Source organism: Zingiber officinale, chromosome 5B, assembly GCF_018446385.1.
Source record: "Zingiber officinale cultivar Zhangliang chromosome 5B, Zo_v1.1, whole genome shotgun sequence".
Taxonomy (NCBI): Eukaryota; Viridiplantae; Streptophyta; class Magnoliopsida; order Zingiberales; family Zingiberaceae; genus Zingiber; species Zingiber officinale.
Genome location: NC_055995.1, coordinates 17,563,490 through 17,587,278, shown reverse-complemented (window position 1 = coordinate 17,587,278; position 23,789 = coordinate 17,563,490). Strand labels below are relative to the sequence as shown.

Below are 23,789 nucleotides of genomic sequence, written 5' to 3'. Positions count from 1 at the left end.
ACATGACACGCAAAGATAATCGGCGTCATATTATTGGGCTCTTATCAAACGTGAGGTGAATTACATAGAGGTTGCATATGATATAATTGAGTTCTACCTTTTGGGAATTATGGTCAGCTGATATCATTCAAGGATCACAATTAGCTAATTGGGTTCTATGTACTTACTAAGGAAATATAATTTCCCGTTTCCATTAGAGGGTGATAGAAATATCAAAAATAGTGGGAGGTAATTCAAAATATAAAAGTCCATATATTTTGTCTTATGAGTTATTTAAAATAATTAGTAATATCAATTATCTGTTTTCATTTCAGTATATTTTCGATATGGCATCTCGGAATCCACTATCTGTGATACTTGATCAGAACAAATTAACTGGACCTAATTATTCTGACTGGCTAAGAAATTTAAAGATTGTTCTGGCATCTGAAAAGATTGCATATACATTGGATAAGACACCTCCAAAAGAGGCTCCTATTAATGCCACCCATGATGAGTTGGAAAAGCTTAAAAAATGGTCGGACCATAATCTTCAAGCAAGATGTTATATGCTGGCTTCAATGTCAAATGAACTGCAAAGGCGGTTTGAGGAGACTGTGGATGCTAAAGATATACACATACACCTACAAGAGTTGTATGGTGCACAGACTCATTCAGTCAAGCATGCGACTGTCAAGGAGCTCATGATGGATCGTATGCGAGATGGGGCTTCGGTCCATGAGCATGGAGTTAAGATGATTGGGCTTATTGAAAAGTTATTGAGTCTTGACTTGGTTATTCCACACGAGCTATCAACAGACATTATATTGTTGTCTCTCCCCTCCCCATTTGACAATTTTGTGGTTAACTTCAATATGAATAAGTTAGAGGCTATCCTTGAAGAGCTAGTCAATATGCTTGCAAATTATAAAGCAACCATGAAAAAGGAAAAATCTATTTTCCTTGTGGGTTCATCTTCTGGATCTAAGAAAGGACCTAAGAAAAAGGGAAAGAAGCGTTCTGCCCCTATGAAGAATATTAAGCCTAATAAGAAGCCAAGGCCCACAAAGCCTAATCAATCATATTTGTTTCCACTGCAATAAGCCTGGACATTAGAGGCGCAATTGTAAGGAGTATCTTGCTCAGAAGCGTTCTGACAAAGGTATGCTCTATATAGAAGTTAATGTCTCTATTAACTTTACTTCTTGGGTATTGGATACTGACTGTGGTTCTCATCTTTGCAATGATTTGTAGATGATGACAAGAAGTAAAAGACTCAGAGAGGGTGAGACCTTCTTGAGACTTGGGAATGGAACAAGAGTTGCTGCGAAAGCTATAGAAGACATTACTTTGATCTTGAGCAATGATTTTAAGTTGTATTTAAGAGATGTTTTATTTGTTTCAGACTTAGTTACACTACAACAAAAACCTTCATAGACATTAGTGGAACAACAACAGTTTTAAGCAAAAACCGATGTCTTTGAATATTTTACACCGGTTTTTCCAAAAACCGGTGTCTATGAGCGCAGATTTTCGTTCATAGACATTGGTTTTTTAGGCGATGTCTATGAGCATCCGTTTTTTCGTTAATAGACACCGATTTTAACATCGGTTTTTAAAATCTGATGTCTATGATAATTTTCCCACCAATACTTAGCTAAAATTTTCAACTCTTCCCTCTAACCTAACCCTATATGATGTTGTCCATGGGAGGCAGAGAGAGAGAGAGAGCTGTCTTCGGGCGACTCACCTTCTCCGCCTCTATCTTCTCCTCCCCTCCCATCGCCGACCCAATCTCGACCTCCTTTATTCTCCCAATTCGAAGCAGACAGAAACAGAGATCGGAGATCTGTGCTTCCGATTCACCGCTCGATCCGCCAAGATGTAGATAGGTTCCGAGAAGGCGTCGTCCCTTGATCTCTTGTCGGTCGTCGTCGCCTCCCTCTCCGACGGATATGGGCTCGATTCCAGCACCGGGGATGCGTTCGTGGAGAACCGGCTGCTGATCGTCGTCCTGAGCATAGTCATCACCGTGCTTGTCGGTTGCGTGGCAATCTTCTTCGTCCGGCGATCGAGCGGAAGGAAGCCCACCGAGCCGCCGAAGCCGCTAGTGGTGAAGACCCAGATGGATACAGAGGAGGACCAAGGGAAGAAGAAGGTCACCGTCTTCTTCGGGACGCAGACCAGGACGGCTGAGGGGTTCGCGAAGGTTAGGGTTTTTATCCGAGTAGTTCATTTTTTGAATTTTTCTCCCATGATCTTAGATTTTTCCCCCCTTCTAGGCGCTGGCTGAGGAGGCAAAAGCACGGTACCCTAATGCCATATTTAAAGTCATGGATATCGTAAGATTATCTTCCTTCTGTTTCAGATCATTGGAAATACTACTGATTAATTGACTGATCTGTAGTTAGTTTCCTCAATTATAGGACGAATATGCTACTGAGGATGATGAGTACAAGGAGAACCTGAAAAAGGAGAGCTTGGCTTTGTTCTTCTTGGCTACGTAAGTTGAAAGCCAGGAATTTTTTGTTTGTATAAACAATCAGCTTCCTCAAAGTTCGACCTGATCCCTTTGTTTTCTTTAGGTATGGAGATGGTGAGCCTACTGATAATGCTGCCCGGTTCTACAAATGGTTTACAGAGGTTCTGGAAGCATGAACATTTAGTTAATCTATTCTACCAATAATCCTTTTGCCTTGATCGATTGCTGATTATTAGTTTTTTATAGGGGAAAGAGAGAGGAATCTGGTTGGAAAATCTTCAATTTGGTGTGTTTGGTTTGGGCAATCGGCAATATGAACATTTTAATAAGGTTTGGCATGATGAAATTGTCAGTATTCTTTTTGTGGGAATTGCTTGGCTAATATATTTGTGTATTGTGTCCTTGCAAAGGTTGCTGTGGTGGTCGATGAACTGCTTCATGAGCAAGGTATATACTCGATTTATTTAGTTTGTGATTTGACTAAGTCACATATGCTCCTTAAGCTGATTTTAAATCCTATCTTCAGTTGCAATCTCAAAGTTCATGCATTTCATTTTCCTAGAGAATTTAACTTGTTTTGTAGACTAATTGTTACTCTAAAAACTTGTAAAGTCAACATGGTCTGAGGAGTTACTAAGAAACAGTTGAGTAGTCATGTTATCTGTGAGTTTCATAAATACAACTGTAATGTAGTAGTCATGTGCAAGTTTGTAGATGTGTTTAATGAATTTAAGCATCATTCTTACTTGCATATTCTTCTATCTTTTTTTCCTCTGCATAGGCGCCAAGCACATTGTCCAAGTGGGGTTGGGAGATGATGATCAGTGTATTGAGGATGACTTCTCTGCATGGTATGTAGTATCGGCAAACTTTTATGCATGCCATCCAAATTCCAATGTCGGCTACAGTTATTTTTCAGTTTTCTGTTCTTTTTTCTCTTTTGCCCATCACTATCTCATTACTCCTTTGTGGAATATGAAATATCAACTGTACTTTCAGGAGGGAGCTTCTTTGGCCGGAGTTGGATAAGTTGCTTCAGGATGAAAATGAGACAGGTGCATCTACTCCTTATACAGCTGTCATTCCTGAATACCGGGTTGTATTTGTCAAGCCTGAAGAAGTTCCATATCTGGACAAAAGTTTGAGTTTTGCAAATGGCCATGCTATTCATGACATACAACATCCATGCAGGTAGAGATGCTCTTTACAAAGACAATTTAAAAACAGTACTGGTTAGGATTTTCCAGTCCGTGAAAAGCATATCTAACACAACTTTTGTATCTTCAAGGGCTAATGTGGCTGTGAGACGAGAGCTTCATACTTCAGCTTCGGACCGGTCCTGCATCCATTTGGAGTTTGACATAGATGGCACTGGCCTTACGTATGTGTATAAATTATATCATTCTGAAATCATGATTTCTTATTTATCTTTACAATGACAATCATTTTAAATTTCTTCTAGCAATGCTCCCCCATCAATGAATTTGGTTTTGAGTAAATAATAAAATATATTATGGAAGGAAATCTGTAATGCATGCAAAATGTGTTGAGGCCACTAATGTGCAAATGCTAGCTAATTCTAAAGTTCAATCACATAATTCTAAATCTGATACATGTCATTATTAAAGAACAGCTGTTAGCCTAATCAAAGGCCATATATCTGATACTATTGTAATTATAAATTTTAGAATGATGTTCTTGATTTTGCATACAACACTTCTACCAGACATCTAAACTCTGTTGGTCCCGGGGCTCGATAGTAGTGAAACTTATCCTTCCTGAACTTTACTTATTGCATGGAACTTTTTTTTAAAATTTGTGAACCGCTTGTTGAATTACCATGGGACAGCCTTCCACGAGTAATAATTTTGTGGACACATCTACCCTCTTGACACTCATTTAATCACAAATACTTATGTTTTCTTTAAGGAAATTTTGCATGGATAGTCTAGCAACCAGTCATGTTGAGTGAAATTCAGATTCTTCTTTTTTCATTGTTTATTACACATAATATTAAGCCCATTTTAGTGATTGTGTGGTTACGTCCTCTCATTTTATTTTCATCTTCACATTCATACTGCTTAAGATTAAGTTTTTCAATTTATATGTTAATCATTATGGATCATTGTGATATTCTAAAAGTTGATATGTTCTGCATTCTTGCACTGGATTGCTTTTCCTTTTTTGCTCGCCTCTTGTTAACAAGTAGCCAAATTTTTGTGTCGTTTAGCATCTCATTAGTTTTTTTCCAAGTCTTAGGCAGCAGAGGAAGTTGATTTTTCTGGCAATGGGATTATAGCAGTTGGCCTAAAGGCACTTTATGATGTTCTTCAAACGAATACCATGCTTAAAACTCTGAACCTATCAGGAAATAATATTGGCGATGAAGGAGCTAAGGTAAGTCCATTTTTTAATTTTAATTTTACTAATTTTTATGTTTGCGCCTATTCATCTGGAAATAAGCAATTTGATTCTGCTGGAAGTACAGTAGTGTATTGGAATACAAGAAAAATTAAAGTTCATTATCACCATTAATTGATAATTTGATATTAGATGATTTCTTTGACGGTAAATGACAAAATTCTTGAATGGTATTAAATAAATTTACTGTGGTTGATATAGTAGGAATTCACACAAAGTAATTAGCATACAAACAAAATTCTTTAATGATATTAGATAAATTTACTGTGATTGATATAGTAGGAATTCACACAAAGTAATTAGCATACAAGCATCCTAATTGTAGTTGCTAAATGCAAATACCCTACTATGTTTAGCTAGTTTATTTAACTGTATTTATCTTAGTTTGTTTAGGTCAGTTTAATGGGGTTTTCATGGGGTAGTGAATTTTTTTAAATATATTTGTGTTCTAGCAGTGATGAGATAATTATTTGCTTGCCATGAAATTTATCTTTGCTTGGCTGATTTATTTCAGTTTTAAATAACTATAGTTTTTACATGATTCTTGCTTTGTAAATATATATATATATATATATATATATATATATATATATATATATATATATATATATTCGTTTTTAGATTTCCTTCTTGGATGATGATGCAGTTCTCCAATTTGCTGTTATTTTTTGTTCATTTCAGTATTTACCTAGTTGCATCACTCTTAACCATGTTTCTTTATAGCCCAGTTGTGCATGCAGTAGTGATTAGCATATAATGTCACATGGGAGATATACCTCATGTTATGATATTTTCTGTTGTCAAACTTTTTGTGAATGATTGGTATAGTGCATGATGATTTAAACTAGTCTTTTTGACTTCAGAAGAACATGCTGAATTTTCCATGTATGCTGGCCTTTAATATAGAGGGCTACAAGAGGATTATATCTTAGGTCAAGACACTCCAAATTCATCATAAACCAAAGGGAAAATAGTTTCTACTTACTAGAGGATTGAATGGACCCAAAAGGAAGCTCTAACTTGCTGTTTTGGGTGCTGAACTAAGGAGGCAGCTGCCTTCTTGCCGCATTCCTTGCTGCTGTGGTTGGTAGCAGAAATCACAGAAAATAGGGGGCTTAGTGCAGGATATTCAGGATACCAAGATGACATCAGAGGTAGTACAATAAATAGTATATCTCTTCATCAGAGGTAGATTTGTTCTTCTATGCTTCCTTCACTAGATTTGTTGTGTAGTCATATTTCTTTGTTCAACCATTATCATGCCTAGTAAGTTGTTGTATGATGCTGTCGGTTCTTATCAATCTGTACACTTGAATTAGAAGGAGCAAATTATCTATGTTATATTCTAAGCAGCATATACTAAGTGTCATATATGAAAGTTTTAGATTCTATGTTATATTCGTTATCTTCCACAGCATCCTTTAAAAACTCAGTATTCTATTTTATTTGATACATGTACACATTTGTTTTAGTTATTTGACATATGGTGGATTTATGTGTTTTTACAGTTTACAAATCTCAAGTACTCCAGAGTTGAAATTGATGAAGTGCCGTTCGAGTGGGTTGAATGCATGCTAGATTACATTTGAAGTGCGGTTCTACCTTGATGTGTTAAAAGAATGTTCTACCTTGATTTTGATATCTATTAGCTAGCTTTTGATGTAAAAAGAATGTTTGAGTATTTTATGGATATTGTTGTAAGAAGATTATTTATATAATTTGTGAATATTTGTGTATTTTATGGATATTATTGAATGAAGAATATTTGTACAATTTGTGAATATTTGTATTTTTTTTTTGTTATTGTCGGTTTTAAAATCAAATCTGTTCTGTTAAAAAATATACATATTACATCGGTTGTCCACCGATGTAAAACCGGTGTTATAAAGTAATATTACATCGGTCATTTATCGTTGCCAAAACTGGTGTTATTAACATACAATATTACATCGGTTTTACACCGTTGATTCAACGGTGTCATTAAGTGATACTACACTGGTTAATAACTGATTCGAAGACCGGTGTCGTTAAGTGATACTACACCGGTTTTAACCCGATGTCTAAAGTGGCAGACTTTTAACATCGGCTTCATAGACATCGGTCGAAAATCAAATAGACACCGGTGGAAAACCGATGTCTATGAAGGTTTTTGTTGTAGTGTTAAAAACATTGTTTCTATTTCTATGCTTGTTAGATGTGGTTATTCTTGTCTATTTGCAAAGGTGTTTGCAATATTTATAAGGATGAATGTTTAATTGGGACTGGTGAATTAGAAAATGATCTCTATAACTTAAAATTGAAAGATATTCCAGTAAACAATATACAAGCGCAATCAACAACAAAGAAAAAAAAAGAAGATAGTACAAATCAAGCACACATATGGCATGCTAGACTAGGTCATATTTCTCAAAGAAGGATGACTAAGTTAGTAAGTGAAGGATTGTTTGATTCGTCAGACATAAATTCCCTACCAACTTGTGAATCCTGTTTGAAAGGAAAAATGACTAAGACACCTTTTAAGGTCAAGTGGAACGTGCGCATGATATGTTGGATTTGATCCATACCGATGTGTGTGGTCCATTAAGTGTTAGCACGAAACATGGCTATTACTACTTCATTACTTTTACTGATGACTATTCACAGTATGGGTATATATATTTGATGAAGTATAAGTTTGCATCTTTTGAAAAGTTCAAAGAGTTCAGAAATGAAGTAGAAAAACGATTGGGAAAAAGTATTAAAAATCTTCGATCAGATAGAGGTGGAGAATACTTGAGTACAGAGTTTAAGGACTATCTAAAAGAGAATGGGATTCTCTCACAATGGACTCCTCCTGCAACACCATAGCTTAATAGTGTAGCAGAACGTCGTAATCGAACGCTGATGGACATGGTTCAATCTATGATGGGATTCACTAATTTACCGCCATCATTTTGGGGCTATGCACTAGAAACTATGGCAATGTTGTTGAATAAAGTTCATACAAAAGCAGTAGAAAAGACATCATATGAAATATGGATGGGAACCCCCTCCCCCAAGTATTCATACTTGAAAATATGGGGATGTCCTGCTTATGTGAAGCAGACAGTGGGAGACAAACTGGATAGTAGATCCACTTTATGTTATTTTGTGGGATATCCAAAGAACTCTGTTGGATATTATTTCTATAATCCCAAGAAAATAGAAGTATTTGTTTCAATAAATACCACCTTCTTAGAGAAGAAGTTTCTATTTGATAGAAAAGGTAGGATGATAGAACTCGAAGAGGTTCAAGACGATTCCACAACTAATATAATAGAGCCCACACCCCAATAGCCAGTAGAACAAGTACATACTTTAAGGAGATCAAATAGGGTCTCAAGACTACCTGTGAGGTATGGTCTACTCCTTGAAGGAAATCAAGATGATCTTAATCATGGCTGTGATCTAAGATCCTTTAAGGAGGTGATATCTAATATTGACTCGATGCAATAGCTAGAAGCCATGAAATTCAAAATGGACTCCATGTACTCAAATCAAGTTTGGTCAATAGTGGATCCACCTAAAGGAATCGTTCCCATAGGATGCAAATGGATTTACAAGAGGAAACTTGGAGTTGATGGAAAAGTATTGACCTTCAAAGCTAGATTGGTGGCAAAAGGATATAATCAAAGACAAGGAATTGACTATGATGAAATTTTTTCACCAGTCGCAAAGCTTAAGTCTATTTGGATATTACTTGCCATAGTTGCATGGTATGACTATGAGATATAACAGATGGATGTGAAGACTGTTGGTGCAACCTTAGGTCAAGGTTGACCTGGTTGACCTGACTCGAGTTGACCTGACTCGAGTTGTGTTTTGATGTTTGACGATGTTTGACGAGAAGAGAGTTGTATTCTTGATGTTTGACAAGAATAGGTGTTTGGGAGATTGTAGGTGCAACCTTAGGTCAAGGTTGACCTGGTTGACCTGATTCGGGAAAAGTCCAAGCAGGGAGCTTGGCACGCGAAAAGTCCAAGTATGGAGACTTGGCACTGGAAAAGTCCAAGTACGGAGACTTGGAACGGGGAAAAGTCCAAGCAGGTAGCTTGGCACGCGGAAAGTCCAAGTATGGAAACTTGGCACGGGGAAAGTCCTGGTGAGTGAAGCCAGGCAGATTGGAAATCCTGGTGAGTGAAGCCAGGTGAAAACCCTAGTGAGTGAAGCTAGGTGAAAGTCCTGGTGAGTGAAGCTGGGCAAGGGAAAATCCAGATAGATCAAGGGTGATCAGACATCTGGTGTTGAGAAGGTCAAGTAGGTCAAGGGAGTGACCGGATACTTGACACGAAGAGAAAAGTCCAAGTGGGTCAAAGGGATTGACCGGACACTTGGTGGAGAGTCTTAGCGGGTCAAGGGAGTGACCGGATGCTAAGCATGATGTACCAACAGGTCAAGGTTGACCGGATGTTGGTTTGGGAGACTTGGGACTTAGTTTGGGCAAAAACCAAGCTCTGGATCGGTCTGCAGACCGATCCAGTGATACGTTTGTGTATCTGATCGGTCTGGTGACCGATCAGATAACAAACAGAAGGCAAAGCGCATCGGTTCTGTGAGCTTACTGATCGGTCTGGGAACCGATCAGCATGAAGCCTGATCGGTCTCCACGACCGATCCAGCTGTGGCCTGATCGGTCCACAGACCGATCAGGAAACGAACAGAAAGTTGGGCAACTTTCTGTGAAGCATTCTGATCGGTCTAGGGACCGATCATCCCAGGGCCTGATCGGTCTCTAGACCGATCAGAAGGGTCCTGGACCGATCAGGGTGGAGCCTGATCGGTCCACGTTCGACCGTTGAGTCACAACGGGTTGCTCCGTCTTCTCCGCTGGTTTCTTTCTTCGCTGTGCAGGTTCGCAGGTTATAAAAGGAGATCAAGGCTTTGGTGCTAACTCTCCCTTTTCCTTCTTCCTGTCCCTAAGTGCTGCTGTGCTTGAGCTTTGTTGAGCTTCTCCAAAGCTTCGCGTGAGCTTCCGGCTGGATCACCTGCTATTGTAGGTGCTTGGAGCTGTTGCTTCTTCCAGTCGACGAGAAGGAAAGATTGTTTTTACACTTGTATTGTCTTCTGCTTTCTTGTATTTCTTGTACATTCATCTTGCTGTTGCAAGAGTATTGTGGCCAGGTTTCTCCACCCATAAGGAGTTATTTTTAGCCGGTTTTCCGGGGACTCATCCACCGACGGATTGGCTGGACTCGTCCACCTTATGGACACGCCGAGGAGTAGGAGCCCTAATCTCCGAACCTCGTTACATCGGTTTGTTTGAGGTTTGTCTTCTTTTCCTTCGTTTCTACGTGTTATTTTCCGCTGCGCTAACCTAGTTTGTAGAAACGCGACGATTTGGTGTCGGCTATTCACACCCCCCTCTCTAGCCTCCGTACGAAGGATCCTAACAAGTGGTATCAGAGCAAGGTTGCTCTTCGTCGGATTAACACCCGGAGGAGCACAAGCTAGAGAATGGATCGACTCGGAGAAGACATCACGTTTCCACCCTTCTACGAGTGCTGCGACTTCGCGTATTGGAAGGTAAGAATGAGGTATTTTCTTATGACTAACCTTGAAAATTGGAGTTGTGTTCAATTAGGTTTCAAGCCTCCGATGGACAAGAAAGGAGAACCCCTAGAGAAGAAGGAGTGGACCAAGGAGCAAATCCACCAATCAACCATCAATGATGAGGTAACGAAAATCATTGAATTTTCTTTACCTAATGATATTTTGTGTAAGATAGGAGGATACAATAATGCCAAGGAGTTGTGGAACAACTTGGCCAAACTCCATGAGGAGAGCCCCACTTCAAGCCATGAAGAGGAGCCTAGTGAGCCAAGTAGCTCACATCGTGGAGGTGAGGAATTAGAAGTTGAGGGCTACTCAACATCTAAAGAAGAAGAGGAGGTGAGTTCTTCTTCAAGATCGGAGCACGAAGAAGAATCTTCTACCTCCGGGAGGGATGAAGAAGAGAGCATACATCCATCCTCAACCCTAGGCAACTCAAACGCTTTAAGTTCAAGTAAATTGCATATAATGTGTTTTGAGTGTAGGGAATTTGGACATTACAAGAGTAAATGTCCAAAGAAGACTAAGAAGACTCCACCGGCGCCAAAGATCAAGGAAGTCGGAGTCCCAAAACGCAAGGGCAAGGAGCACGTGGTGTGCTTCCAATGCAAGCAACGGGGACACTATAGGAGTCAATGTCCAAGGGGGAGGCAATCTCACAAGGACAAAAGACCAAGCACGTGTAAAGGGGGAGCGAAGGCAAACCCTAAGGTATCCTCTAAGGTTCATTCTTGCACTTCTAATAAGATACATGCTAGTAGTCTTATTGCAATTGTCAAGAATGATAAGCATGATAATCATAGAAATCAACATGTGTGCTTAGGTGCTAAACATCTTAGCTTAGATAAGAACAATACTAGGAAGGCCAACCCTAGGATTAACTCATCTAAGGCTAAGGAGAACCTAGGTAGAAACCCCAAGACAACTAGACATATGCCTAGGAATACCTCAAAGAAGAATGATAAATTAAAGTTTGAGGTATTAGAGAAAGAAAATCAAGCCTTGAGGTCAAGACTTGACTCTCTAGAAAAGGCTCTTAAGGATTTGACTCTAGGGTTTAAGGGTCAAAAACCAATGTCCAAGGACAAGAAAGGTTTGGGTCACAAACCTAAGTCCCAAGTGGTCAAGCCCACTTATCATAATGTTCCATTCGATTATGGAACAAAATCTAGGGCTAGGAAGACCATCACCAAGGTCACAAGGGGAGTCACCCCTAGAGTTGATCTTGATGAGTCCCAAATGACCAAGGCTCCAAAGCCTAGGAGGGTCATTAGGAGGGTTGCTAGGGAAGTCATCCCTAGTGAATACTTAGTGAACCCAATGAGCTCCAATAGGTATTGGGTTCCTAGGAGCGTGATTTCATCACGCTAGATGAGTTAGGGTGTGCCAACCTTACTTGAATAGGGAGTTAACCTAATCATGGCAAAAGGTGGCACTTTAGGAATTTTCAAGGTGCAATCAAGCCTTGAAAATGAAAGGGAATATTATTCCTAAGGTGATTAGAATGTGCCAACCACATTTGAGAAATTTTCTAGAATCAATATAGTTGGCACATAGTGATCTAAAAGTCTTGAGGATATGATTTTAGGTCTATTACACTTAAGAATATAGAAATTATGGCAAAATGGTCAAAATTATCAAAAATGACAACTAATGCTAGAATTAGGTATTTTCTATACTTTTATGTGCTATTTGCCATATATTGTTTGTCATATGCCATGTCATGACATCATATTTATTTTATGATCATTTAAAATGTCATGATAATGCTTAGGTTATTTATATGTCATGTTTTATTTAAGTCTCATACTTTATGCCATGACATCATGACATTGGTACATGTTATTATGTATGATATCATTTTATGTCATGTCATCATCTCTTGCATTAATGATCAATTTAAATTGATTTAAGGATAGAAACACAATTTGATATTGAGATCAAATTGATGTTTAGAAAATGCATGAGAATCTAGCCTAAGATAACCTAAACCCATATCTCACATCAAAATTGACTTGGATGTGTTTGATACACCTTAGATGTGTGTGAGATATTAGGATCATGAGTTAGGATCAAGGTGCATAGTTCTTGTACCTAGATGAGACTAATTCAAGAAGGAGGATCATAGGGAAAGCTTATGTACAAGTCATGTACATTTAGCCCTAAGATTGTGGTCCTAAATTAAAGGGTTAAAAATAATTTCAAAATTGATTTGAAAAACCTTGATGAAGTCATTCTAGTGATAGCATTCATCATTGAACATTGTGATACAAAGTTTACTTAACTTTGAACTATTTCAAAGTCTTTTGAACTTTGTATCAAGATTGAAAAATGGAAGTTATTTTCATAGAAAACTATTTTTCCTTGACAGTATATGGTATGAGGAATGTATCCTCAAAATTTCACAATTTTTCAAATTTTCTAGAATTTGTTGTAAGTTTCTGAATTTCGGGAGAGAAGAAATCAGAAACCGCCTGATCTGAACTTGGATCGGTCACTGGATTGATCCAGGGAAGGCTGGATCGGTCTGAGGACCGATCCAGAGGGGTCCTGATCGGTCCGGTGACCGATCAGACGTGCTGAATTTGCTGAATTTCGACTGTGGTCTGAAATTTCAGCTGTGGGAGTTGAGTTTCGGGTTTCTAAAGGTTTGAAACTCTCCAAGACATTGTTGGTGCAATGGTCAAGGGGGAGTTGACCTTTAGGGGGAGTCTTAACTAATTGTCAAGGGGGAGTTGACTTTTAGGGGGAGTTTTTACTCTTTAAGACTTTTGAAGATTAGTGATATGGGATTGTCACTAAGTTGAGTGTTGAGTTTAGTATCAAGGGGGAAATTAAGGGTTTCAATGAAAGGTATGGGACTTTCATTAGGAAGAAACTCTTGACCTTGATTCCCTCTTTTTGATGTGTGTCAAAAAGGGGGAGAGATGTCCCAAGGGGGAGAGTGTAGGTTTTGGAAGAATGTTCAAGGAAGAACATTGGAAAACCTAAGATAGGTTATCGGGTTAACCTAACTTGATTTTGGATTTTGTCAAACATCAAAAAGGGGGAGATTGTTGGTGCAACCTTAGGTCAAGGTTGACCTGGTTGACCTGACTTGAGTTGACCTGACTCGAGTTGTGTTTTGATGTTTGACGAGAAGAGAGTTGTATTCTTGATGTTTGACAAGAATAGGTGTTTGGGAGATTGTAGGTGCAACCTTAGGTCAAGGTTGACCTGGTTGACCTGATTCGGGAAAAGTCCAAGCAGGGAGCTTGGCACGCGAAAAGTCCAAGTATGGAGACTTGGCACTGGAAAAGTCCAAGTACGGAGACTTGGCACGGGGAAAAGTCCAAGCAGGTAGCTTGGCACGCGAAAAGTCCAAGTATGGAAACTTGGCACGGGGAAAGTCCTGGTGAGTGAAGCCAGGAGTTTGGAAGTCCTGGTGAGTGAAGCCAGGCAGATTGGAAATCCTGGTGAGTGAAGCCAGGTGAAAACCCTAGTGAGTGAAGCTAGGTGAAAGTCCTGGTGAGTGAAGCCGGGCAAGGGAAAATCCAGATGGATCAAGGGTGATCGGACATCTGGTGTTGAGAAGGTCAAGTAGGTCAAGGGAGTGACCGGATACTTGATACGAAGAGAAAAGTCCAAGTGGGTCAAAGGGATTGACCGGACACTTGGTGGAGAGTCTTAGCGGGTCAAGGGAGTGACCGGATGCTAAGCATGATGTACCAACAGGTCAAGGTTGACCGGATGTTGGTTTGGGAGACTTGGGACTTGGTTTGGGCAAAAACCAAGCTCTGGATCGGTCTGCAGACCGATCCAGTGATACGTTTGTGTATCTGATCGGTCTGGTGACCAATCAGATAACAAACAAAAGGCAAAGCGCATCGGTTCTGTGAGCTTACTGATCGGTCTGGGGACCGATCAGCATGAAGCCTGATCGGTCTCCACGACCGATCCAGCTGTGGCCTGATCAGTCCATAAACCGATCAGGAAACGAACAGAAAGTTGGGCAACTTTCTGTGAAGCATTCTGATCGGTCTAGGGACCGATCAGAAGGGTCCTGGACCGATCAGGGTGGAGCCTGATCGGTCCACGTTCGACCGTTGAGTCACAACGGGTCGCTCCGTCTTCTCCGCTGGTTTCTGTCTTCGCTGTGCAGGTTCGCAGGTTATAAAAGGAGATCAAGGCTTTGGTGCTAACTCTCCCTTTTCCTTCTTCCTGTCCCTAAGTGCTGCTGTGCTTGAGCTTTGTTAAGCTTCTCCAAAGCTTCGCGTGAGCTTCCGGCTGGATCACCCACTGTTGTAGGCGCTTGGAGCTGTTGCTTCTTCCAGTCGACGAGAAGGCAAGATTGTTTTTACACTTGTATTGTCTTCTGCTTTCTTGTATTTCTTGTACATTCATCTTGCTGTTGCAAGAGTATTGTGGCCAGGTTTCTCCACCCATAAGGAGTTATTTTTAGCCAGTTTTCCGGGGACTCATCCACCGACGGATTGACTGGACTCGTCCACCTTACGGACACGCCGAGGAGTAGGAGCCCTAATCTCCGAACCTCGTTACATCGGTTTGTTTGAGGTTTGTCTTCTTTTCCTTCGTTTCTACGTGTTATTTTCCGCTGCGCTAACCTAGTTTGTAGAAACGCGACGATTTGGTGTCGGCTATTCACACCCCCCTCTCTAGCCTCCGTACGAAGGATCCTAACAAAGACGACATTTCTTAATGGTGATATTAAGGAAGAGATTTACATGTCTCAGCCTAAAAGCTTCACATCTGTGGGAAGTGAGCATAAAGTATGCAAACTTCAGAGATCAATTTATGGTCTCAAATAAGCGTCGAGAAGTTGGAACCTCAGATTTGATGATACAATTATACAGTTTAATTTTATTAAAAATCTTGAGGAACCATGTGTGTACAAGAAGGTTAGTGGGAGTGCAGTGACATTCCTAATACTGTATGTTGATGACATTCTACTCATTGGGAATGATGTAGGAATACTTTAGTCAACAAAAGTATGGTTAGCCAGTAGATTCTCCATGAAGGATTTGGGTGAAACATCTTATGTATTGGGAATATAGATCTGTAGAGATAGATTAAGAGGATGCCGGGGTTGACCCAATCTACATATATAGATGTCATACTTAGAAGATTCTCAATGGAAGAATCTAAGAGAGGATATTTACCAATGTGTCATGGTATAACTTTATCCAAGTCTATGTGCCCTAAGACAGATGAAGAGATAGAGATGATGACACGCATTCCCTATACGTCTGTCATTGGTAGTATCATGTATAGTATGATATCTACAAGACCTGATATAGCATATGCTCTGAGTGTCACAAGACGATATCAGTCAAACCCCGGTCCATTGCACTGGAAAGCTGTGAAAGATATTCTTAAGTACTTACGAAGGACTAAGAATTTGTTTATGATATATGGGGTTGGAGAATTAAAATTGGAAGGATACACTGACTCTAGCTTCCAATTAGATGTGGATGATTCGAAATCTACCTCTGGATATGTATTCACATTGAATGGTGGTGTTGTCTCTTGGAAGAGTTCCAAACAAGACACAATTGTGGATTCCACCACAGAGGCATAATACATTGCAGCTTCAGAAGCAGCAAAGGAGGTAGTTTGGATTAGAAATTTCATCCAAGAGCTTGGTGTTATTCCAAATGGAGTTGATCCAGTACCGGTTCACTGTGACAACACTAGTGCTATTGCACACGCAAAGAAACCCAGAACTCAACATCGGTCCAAACATATATTAAGAAAATTGCATATCATCCGAGAGATTGTGGGAAGAGGTGACATTACAGTTGAGAAAATTTCCTCTATAGATAATAATACTGATCCACTTACAAAGCCCTTACCAGGACCATCTTTTGAAAAATATCGCGAACTGATGGGTTTAAAACTAGTGAGTAGTTGGCATTAGGGCAAGTGGGAGTTTGTTAGAGTAGGTGCCCTGCAAAGCTAACTGTTGGTTAGGGCTTTATGGACTCTTGTAAATAAAATAACCTTTATTTTAATATAATTCAATTCAATTTGGCATTACTTTATCTTTATACCCATGCTATATGCATAGATAAAATCCTTGAATATACTATAGTGAGATGTGGTGGTACATATGATGGGCATCATGAAATACATCAATATTCACTGTATATTCTAAATTTGTTCCTAGTCAATTGGGTCGCCTAATAAATAAGGATAAAAGGCTGCTTGAGCTAGAGACTAGCATCTGTGATGTAGTATACCATGTTTCATTGGTAAGGATATAGAGATATTCAAACATACAGATGGGTGATCATATGATGAGTTCATCGAACATCCCTCACACAGACTTTCCAAGTGGTTATCATTTATCGAGTGGATAAGTCTTTGGTTGTAGTTGTACACTAGTAGTCCTTATGACCCGGGACAACTCTGAGACTCTATATGTTGGGGCTGCACTTTGACTCATTTACCGACTCTAATAGGGTCATCAGGTGGTGAGATTGGGTGTAGTAACGAAACATATAGGAGTCAGTGTATTGTAGTCGGGGATTCACCGCACACCTATAGGTGTGGATATCCTATGTAATATATTGTTTTATAGTGAATGAAGTCTTTGATCAAAGCTGTAAGATGTACTTTAGGAAAAGAGTTTCCTAATTATACATGCGATATCACTATAAGATATATCACATGGTTGTCGAATCAATATATAATCCTCGATGTACCAATGGTTGTACATTCGACCGGAATATATGAGATGAAGGGACTGAACTGTACGTTAACCATAATCGACTGATTCTTGCATATACTATTCAGTTATACCTAGGGAATCATGGGACGGTGCCGCTAGATGCTCTTACCATGATTCATTGGGTATTAATCAGAATTAGTTCTAACATCCTATAATTAAGGAGTTAATCATAGGATTGGACTATTAAGGGTATGCCCGAATAAAGGACAAGTATAGTCCTGAATCACAAAGTGTTGTGAACCCACGGCTAGCTGTATCCCTGAACCATTGAGGGTCACATAAGTATTGGTTTCCCTATTTCCCATTGAGAAAGTCAAATTCAAGGAGTTGAATTTAACGAATAAAGTTTGATGTGATCAAACAATGTATTAACAAATAAAGTTTGATATGATCAAATGTTATATTGATTTCCAATCAATAGAAAATAAGGAGAGTGGAAGAGTTCCACACAAACTATATAATTAAATTTGATTTATATTATTGTAATAGCGAGCAAATATGTTTGTCGTGTCAACGATATTGGATTATTGATATGATTACAATGGACTTGTATTATTAGGTTTTAGAAAAGTTTTAAAAATCTAATAGAAAAGATTGAAGAGATATTGGGCTTTGAAAGTTCAAGCCCAAGAGGAAATGTAATATTTAAGGTTTACATCACGAGGAAATGTAATACCTTAAATATTACATCATGAAATTAAAAAAAATGGGAAAATGTTGATGTTGGTTCAACGTGTAATGAAAAAAAAAATTATTTTTGATTTTTTCCTTTTTTCCCTCACCTCACCACGTTTTCATTTTCCTTGCTATTTAAAATGATTAGAGAAAAGTGAGTTTTTCTCTTCTTGATGTGAGATACGGCAGCCACAGTTTTTTTCTTCCTCGACTTGGAGTTGGAGCAGCCACTTCACCTCTTAAGTTCTTTGAAGAAAGAACTTGATAGCAAGTTTTTGATAGCAACTTTTAAAGAAAGAAGATAGAGATCTTCTCTCTCTCTTTCATCGAAAAGTTCGATCTCCTTATCGTTGCTTCTCTTCTTCGATAAGTATTGTTGTCGGTGCCCACCTTCTTGTAGAATTTTGGAAGGCGTAGCTCCTCGTTGAGAGCCATTAGACAACCCCTTGCGAAGGGATAAGTGGGCAGCCCCTTCCTCATCTTCGAGGAAATCGTTTTGACCGTCTCAACGAAAAACGACACTTGATCTCTAGTGCGATCAAGTGTTGGAAAGAGGACTCCGATCGTGGACCGGATTAGACAAAGGAAATACGAGCTCGTGACAACGATGAGGAGTTATTTTGCTACAATCGGAATAGTTAGAGTCATCCCAAATACAGGCTGTTTAGAAGGTATGTTTATGCTTGTACTATGATTCATATATATGTTAATGCATGTTAATAGTTTTATTTATGTTAGGTTTAAATGATCTAATATGTTTATTTTAGATAGTTTAGCATGTATAAATAAAATGATTAAAATAGCATTATATGAATCAATCACATGATAGTGTATTTTTGTTATGCTTTTAGGATCTTACTTATACGGTTAGATTGTAATGCATGCTTAGATAAAGATCATGTTTATGTTTCTTTTGAAATCATACGAACACTCCTTTGATTTAATTGTTAAATCACAAATAAAATTTTAAATTTCTGCTGTGCATAGGAGTGTAGAAATACGATCACCGAATTTCGAATTTGGTCCCAACAGACCTATTCTCACTTCACTCCAAATTGTTGCTATCGAATTTTTCATCAAGAAGAAGAAACATAACTCTCTTTTCCTTGACATCTTAAATAGCAAGCCAAACAAAAAAACGTGGAGTGGGTGTATTAGTGGAGGTAATGGGTGAGTGGGAAAAATGGTTGCTTCTTCCGTGGAGTGTCTTTGGTGGAGAGAAGAGATTCGGAAGCCAATTTTTGAGTCTTTCCAAAATTCGAACAGCAAGCATTTTTCTCTTCTACCTTGAGAGTTTTCAGCAGCCACTTCCAGAGAAGAAGATAGAGATCTTCTTCGCTCTTTTCCATCGAAAAGTTCTATCTCCTTGTTTGTTACTTCTCCTCTTCGAGAAGCATTGTCGGTGCCCCACCTTCTTATAGAATTTCGGAAGGTGTAGCTCCTTGTTGAGAGCTATTAGACAACTCCTTGTGAAGAGGTAATTGGGCAGCCCTTTCCTCATCTTCGAGGAAGTCGTTTTGATCGTCTCAACGAAAAACGACACTTGATCTCTAGTGCGATCAAGTGTTGGAAAGAGGACTCCGATTGTGGACCGGATTAGACGAAGGAAGTACGAGCTCGTGACAACAACAAGGAGCTATTTCGCTACAATCGGAATAGTTGGAGTCATCCCAAATACAGACTGTTTGGAAGGTATGTTTATGCTTGTACTATAATTCATATGTATGTTAACGCATGTTAATAGTTTTATTTATATTATGCTTAAATGATCTAATATGTTTATTTTAGATAGTTTAGCATGTATAAATAAAATGATTAAATTAGCATTATATGAATCAATCACATGATAGTGTATCTTTGTTATGCTTTTAGGATCTTACTTATACGGTTAGATTGTAATGCATGCTTAGATAAAGATCATGCTTATGTTTGTTTTAAAATCATACGAACACTCCTTTGATTTAATTGTTAAATCACAAATAAAATTTTAAATTTCTGCTGTGCATAGGAGTGTAGAAACATGATAATCGAATTTCGAATTCAGTCCCAACAGTGGTATCAGTGCGACAGTAACTTTTTCTTTGGATGTATATCTCAGCGCGATCAAGCGTCCGCGCCTCTACGGTATCCACATGAACACACCCTTCGTTCGTCACACAAACGAAGCCTTCGGAGAAGAACCACCTTCATGGTGCTAGCCATTCATGGAGGTTCGACCAAGAGCATAAATCGCCCAAGGAGGAAGAAGGAGGAAGAAGAGGGAAGATTAAGAGTCATACTTTTCATCTCTTTCTCAACTAATGAAAAATTCATTCCAAAAATCTATTTATATTCATCCCATGAATACCAAGGATTTTTATCTCTTTGTATTCCTCTTAATAGGTTGGATTATTATATTGGATTAACTATTAATCCAATAATCCAATAAGTCTAACTCATTAAGTCTAACCCATTAATCCAATGTGTCTAATTCAGATTGGACTCAATCCAATGAGTAGGTTCATTTGAGTCTAACTCAATGAGTAACCCAAAAGACCTAATCATCTCATGATTGGCTCTTAGGGCTAATTACTAACAAAGTTAGATTTCATATTGGTTTGATATGTGTTTGAGTCATGCATGACTTGGCAAAACACACATGAGGAGCTCGGTGTGGCTAAGCTTGGGAAGCTCATCCTATGGCTCGGGTCCATGAGATCGGTGATGGATGGTGCATCCGAGGGATTGCGGACGAGGAGCAATGGAGTAAAGCCAAAGGAAGCAGACTTCAAGGCAACGTGAAGGATGGCACGGAGAGGAGCCGTAGGCTTGGGTGCATCTGAGGGATGAAGATCGAGGAAGAGGGCTTCAAGGGCGACTCCGGAGAGGATGAGTGTGAGTGTGTAACCGAGACCAGTCAACTGCTGGAAGTGACAGTCGACTGAGAGTGAACAGAAGAATTTTGTTTGCTCAGCCAGCAGCGACTAGTCGACTGGTAAGTAGTCATTGACACTACGAAGTAGTCGTTGACTACTTCCAACGATAGCACTAGTCGACTGATGGAAGTGTCATTCGACTGGTACCGAGATGAGTTGATTTGTTGATCAACTCTCTCCTCTTATTTATAGGAAGCTTTGGGGCATGAAGGAGGTTACTGATTATTGTTGAATCACTCCTTGTCATTGTCCAAAGCTTCCAAGTCATACTCTTCTTCCTACTCTAAATCTCCATCTTGTAAAAGAAGAAGAGTGCTTTGTGAGAGGTTATACTCCACCGAGAAGGAGTAAGCTCTAGCTAGAGATTGTCGGGGACTAATCCACCGAAGGATCATGGGTTCATCCACCTCAATGACACACCATGGAGTAGGAGCATGCAATCTCCGAACCACGTAAAGGAATCGTGTTAGCGCTTGTATTCTTGTTTGCCTTCATTGCTTTAGTTTTTGTATTTCCACTTGCACACTAACGTTTTGTAGAGAAGTAATCGAATTGGGGGTGACCTAGCTATCCAACCCCCCTTCTAGCCGACCACCGATCTCCTACAATTTATGCTTAAAATAATTTTTAATCTTTGGTGAAAAATTTTAAATTTATTTTAAATATGTTTATTCAACTGTTATAAAATTTTCAGAATTTTTTTAAGTCTAAAAATACTTTTTAAATTGAAACAAAATATCTTTATCCAAAATTTAAAAGTTCATTCTTTAGGATATCAGTTAGTTTTTTTAACCCTTAGATTCTATTTCAAGTTATTTTCTTGGACTGCGCCATTTTAATGTGATCAAAGGGGGAGAATTAGTGAAGTCTAGGGGGAGATAAATTTTTTATTTTCATATTTTAGACTTGCAAAATTCATTACTATTTTTGTTTGATTTACCCTAACTTAACTTGTGGTTGCTCACATCAAAAGGAGGAGATTGTAAGTACCCCATGGAAGTTTTGATGTGATCAAACCAAGTCAAGTTAAGTTTCGTTATGTTTTGATGTCTTGTGTCTTAGTGTGCAAGAACTTAGGAGCACAGGTAGTCAAGTGAAAGACGCAGCTAGCGAGAAGGACGACACAAGAGAAAGTCGATGAGCTCGGTGCATCCAAGGGATGAGGTGCTATGGAAGAATACGATGGCGGACGAGAAGGAGGTGTGCAACGTTTCTGAGGGACTAGAAGCTGGAGCGTAATATTGCTCGAGAAGGCCGAAAGATGGGTTTAGTTGAGCCCTATTCCGGATGGCCAAAATCACTCAAGCGAGTGGAGCGGAAGCGAAAGACCTGGAGAAAAAGTCAACCTACGGTTGACTGTGCTCTGAGCGCCCCCGAGGTGCCTCACCTCGGGGGAGCTGGAAACGCACAATCCAGGCACCCGGAACCCTTCGAGGCGTCCAGAATTAAAAAGTTAGCCAAACGCAACGTGGCACAAGCCGTCGTGATGAGGATAAAATTTTATCTCCCTCCAAGCGCATGAAATCCTTCTAGGCGTCCCAATCAGGGCTATAAATATAGCTCTGATCCCAGAAGCTAAAAACAACACTTGTAATCGATACTAATCCAATTTAGCTTTGTAGTTATGAGATTTCACTGTTGTAAGAGGCTTCTCCGCTAATCGGCCGTCAAGGGACCTATAATATCTTTGTAGTATATTACAAGAACCTATTTCTATGACTCGACCTCGTGACAACCAGATCACACGATAGTAATTTTATGATTATGCTAAGGCTCGTCTTCTTTTATAAAGATAATGAGATTGTAAAAAAAATAATTCTAAATATAAATACATAATAATTATTAAAATAAATTTCCATTTATGATCTTATTATAAGTAAACTGTAATAAAAGGTCTTAATAACATAATTGCTTTACTAATGAATTGAGTAAGAGATGAATGTTCCAAGAGCATAAGACACTGCTAAACAATGGTCTCTAATTATAATAATTTTGCGATATATTTTTGCTTGACTTCATTGTACAACAAATATATTTATGCTATATGATCTCATATCTATAAAGATAGTGATCGATGTTTAAACCAGGATATGTTATTCTCGAGAACAACCTTTTGAATGTAACTCGTCATGAAAATTCATTTGGCATATTACCAAGTGTTTATGGAGATCTTGTGAAAACTTGAAATCACAATTGTCATCTCATAACAGAATTTCTATGCTTTAACGATTGTGGATTTAACCTTTAACAAGGGGTTGCATATACACTTGGAAGTTAGATATATATGTTGCTAATCTTAATTACTAAGTGAGTGAATAATCAACTTAGGATTTATCCCTCCTAGTAATGAGGCATATATATCCATAGATCCTTTGTTTTAATGATAGATAAAACAAGCTCTTCTATTTTAGATCCTATGTTTTTCTCAATATGATCCCTATCAAAAGCATTTGCATATGCTAATTGAGCCATAATGTTTTTTGACGCTGTTAAATCACGAAGAAGATGAACAATATAATTTTAGCAAGATGAACAATCATGTGGAGATGGGAATGAACCCACAGAAAAGAAAATTTGATGAGATGGGAAGGACAATAATAAAGAAAGATTAGTTCTACAAATTGTGCTTTGGATTTAAATCTGACATTATGGGAGAATTTCGGACATATGCATTAAAAACAAAAGGACGATAGGTTTGTGAGGAAATGGCTGTAGAAGATACTAATCTAACAGTGGCTGAATGTTTTGGTTGTGGTGAGAAGTGATTAATGGATAATTTGAAGGGTAAATAATTAAATGCACTACTTGACAAAGAGTTAAGATAGCTATAGTGAGGTTGCTTGTGATATGAAATTTGTGAGTATAATCACGATTCATATTTAACACGAGGACGAGAAGTTCTGCTAATTGATGTTACACTTTTAGTGGGAGTCTCTTTATAATAATAATAATAATAAATTAATTAAGTCAGATATCAATATCAGTTTGACTCTTAAAAATTTTTTAAGAACCGTCAGAA

General features: G+C 38.7%; 2 protein-coding genes across 2 annotated transcripts; both read left to right on the top strand.

The window, feature by feature from the left end:
- Nucleotides 1–326: 326 nt before the first annotated feature.
- On the top strand, nucleotides 327–1,082 carry LOC121986540. The gene has a single exon (XM_042540506.1). The coding sequence runs from the start codon at nucleotides 327–329 to the stop codon at nucleotides 1,080–1,082; it is 756 nt and encodes a 251-aa protein (XP_042396440.1).
- Nucleotides 1,083–1,685: 603 nt separating this feature from the next.
- Nucleotides 1,686–5,605, top strand: LOC121986539 (NADPH--cytochrome P450 reductase 3-like). The gene is made up of 13 exons (XM_042540505.1): nucleotides 1,686–1,830; nucleotides 1,872–2,188; nucleotides 2,262–2,321; nucleotides 2,406–2,482; nucleotides 2,565–2,622; nucleotides 2,708–2,791; nucleotides 2,872–2,908; nucleotides 3,243–3,312; nucleotides 3,461–3,652; nucleotides 3,750–3,842; nucleotides 3,924–3,948; nucleotides 4,721–4,858; nucleotides 5,564–5,605. Exons 1-13 carry the CDS (start codon nucleotides 1,686–1,688, stop codon nucleotides 5,603–5,605), a joined length of 1,338 nt encoding a protein of 445 aa, XP_042396439.1.
- The last annotated feature ends 18,184 nt before the right edge of the window (nucleotides 5,606–23,789 follow it).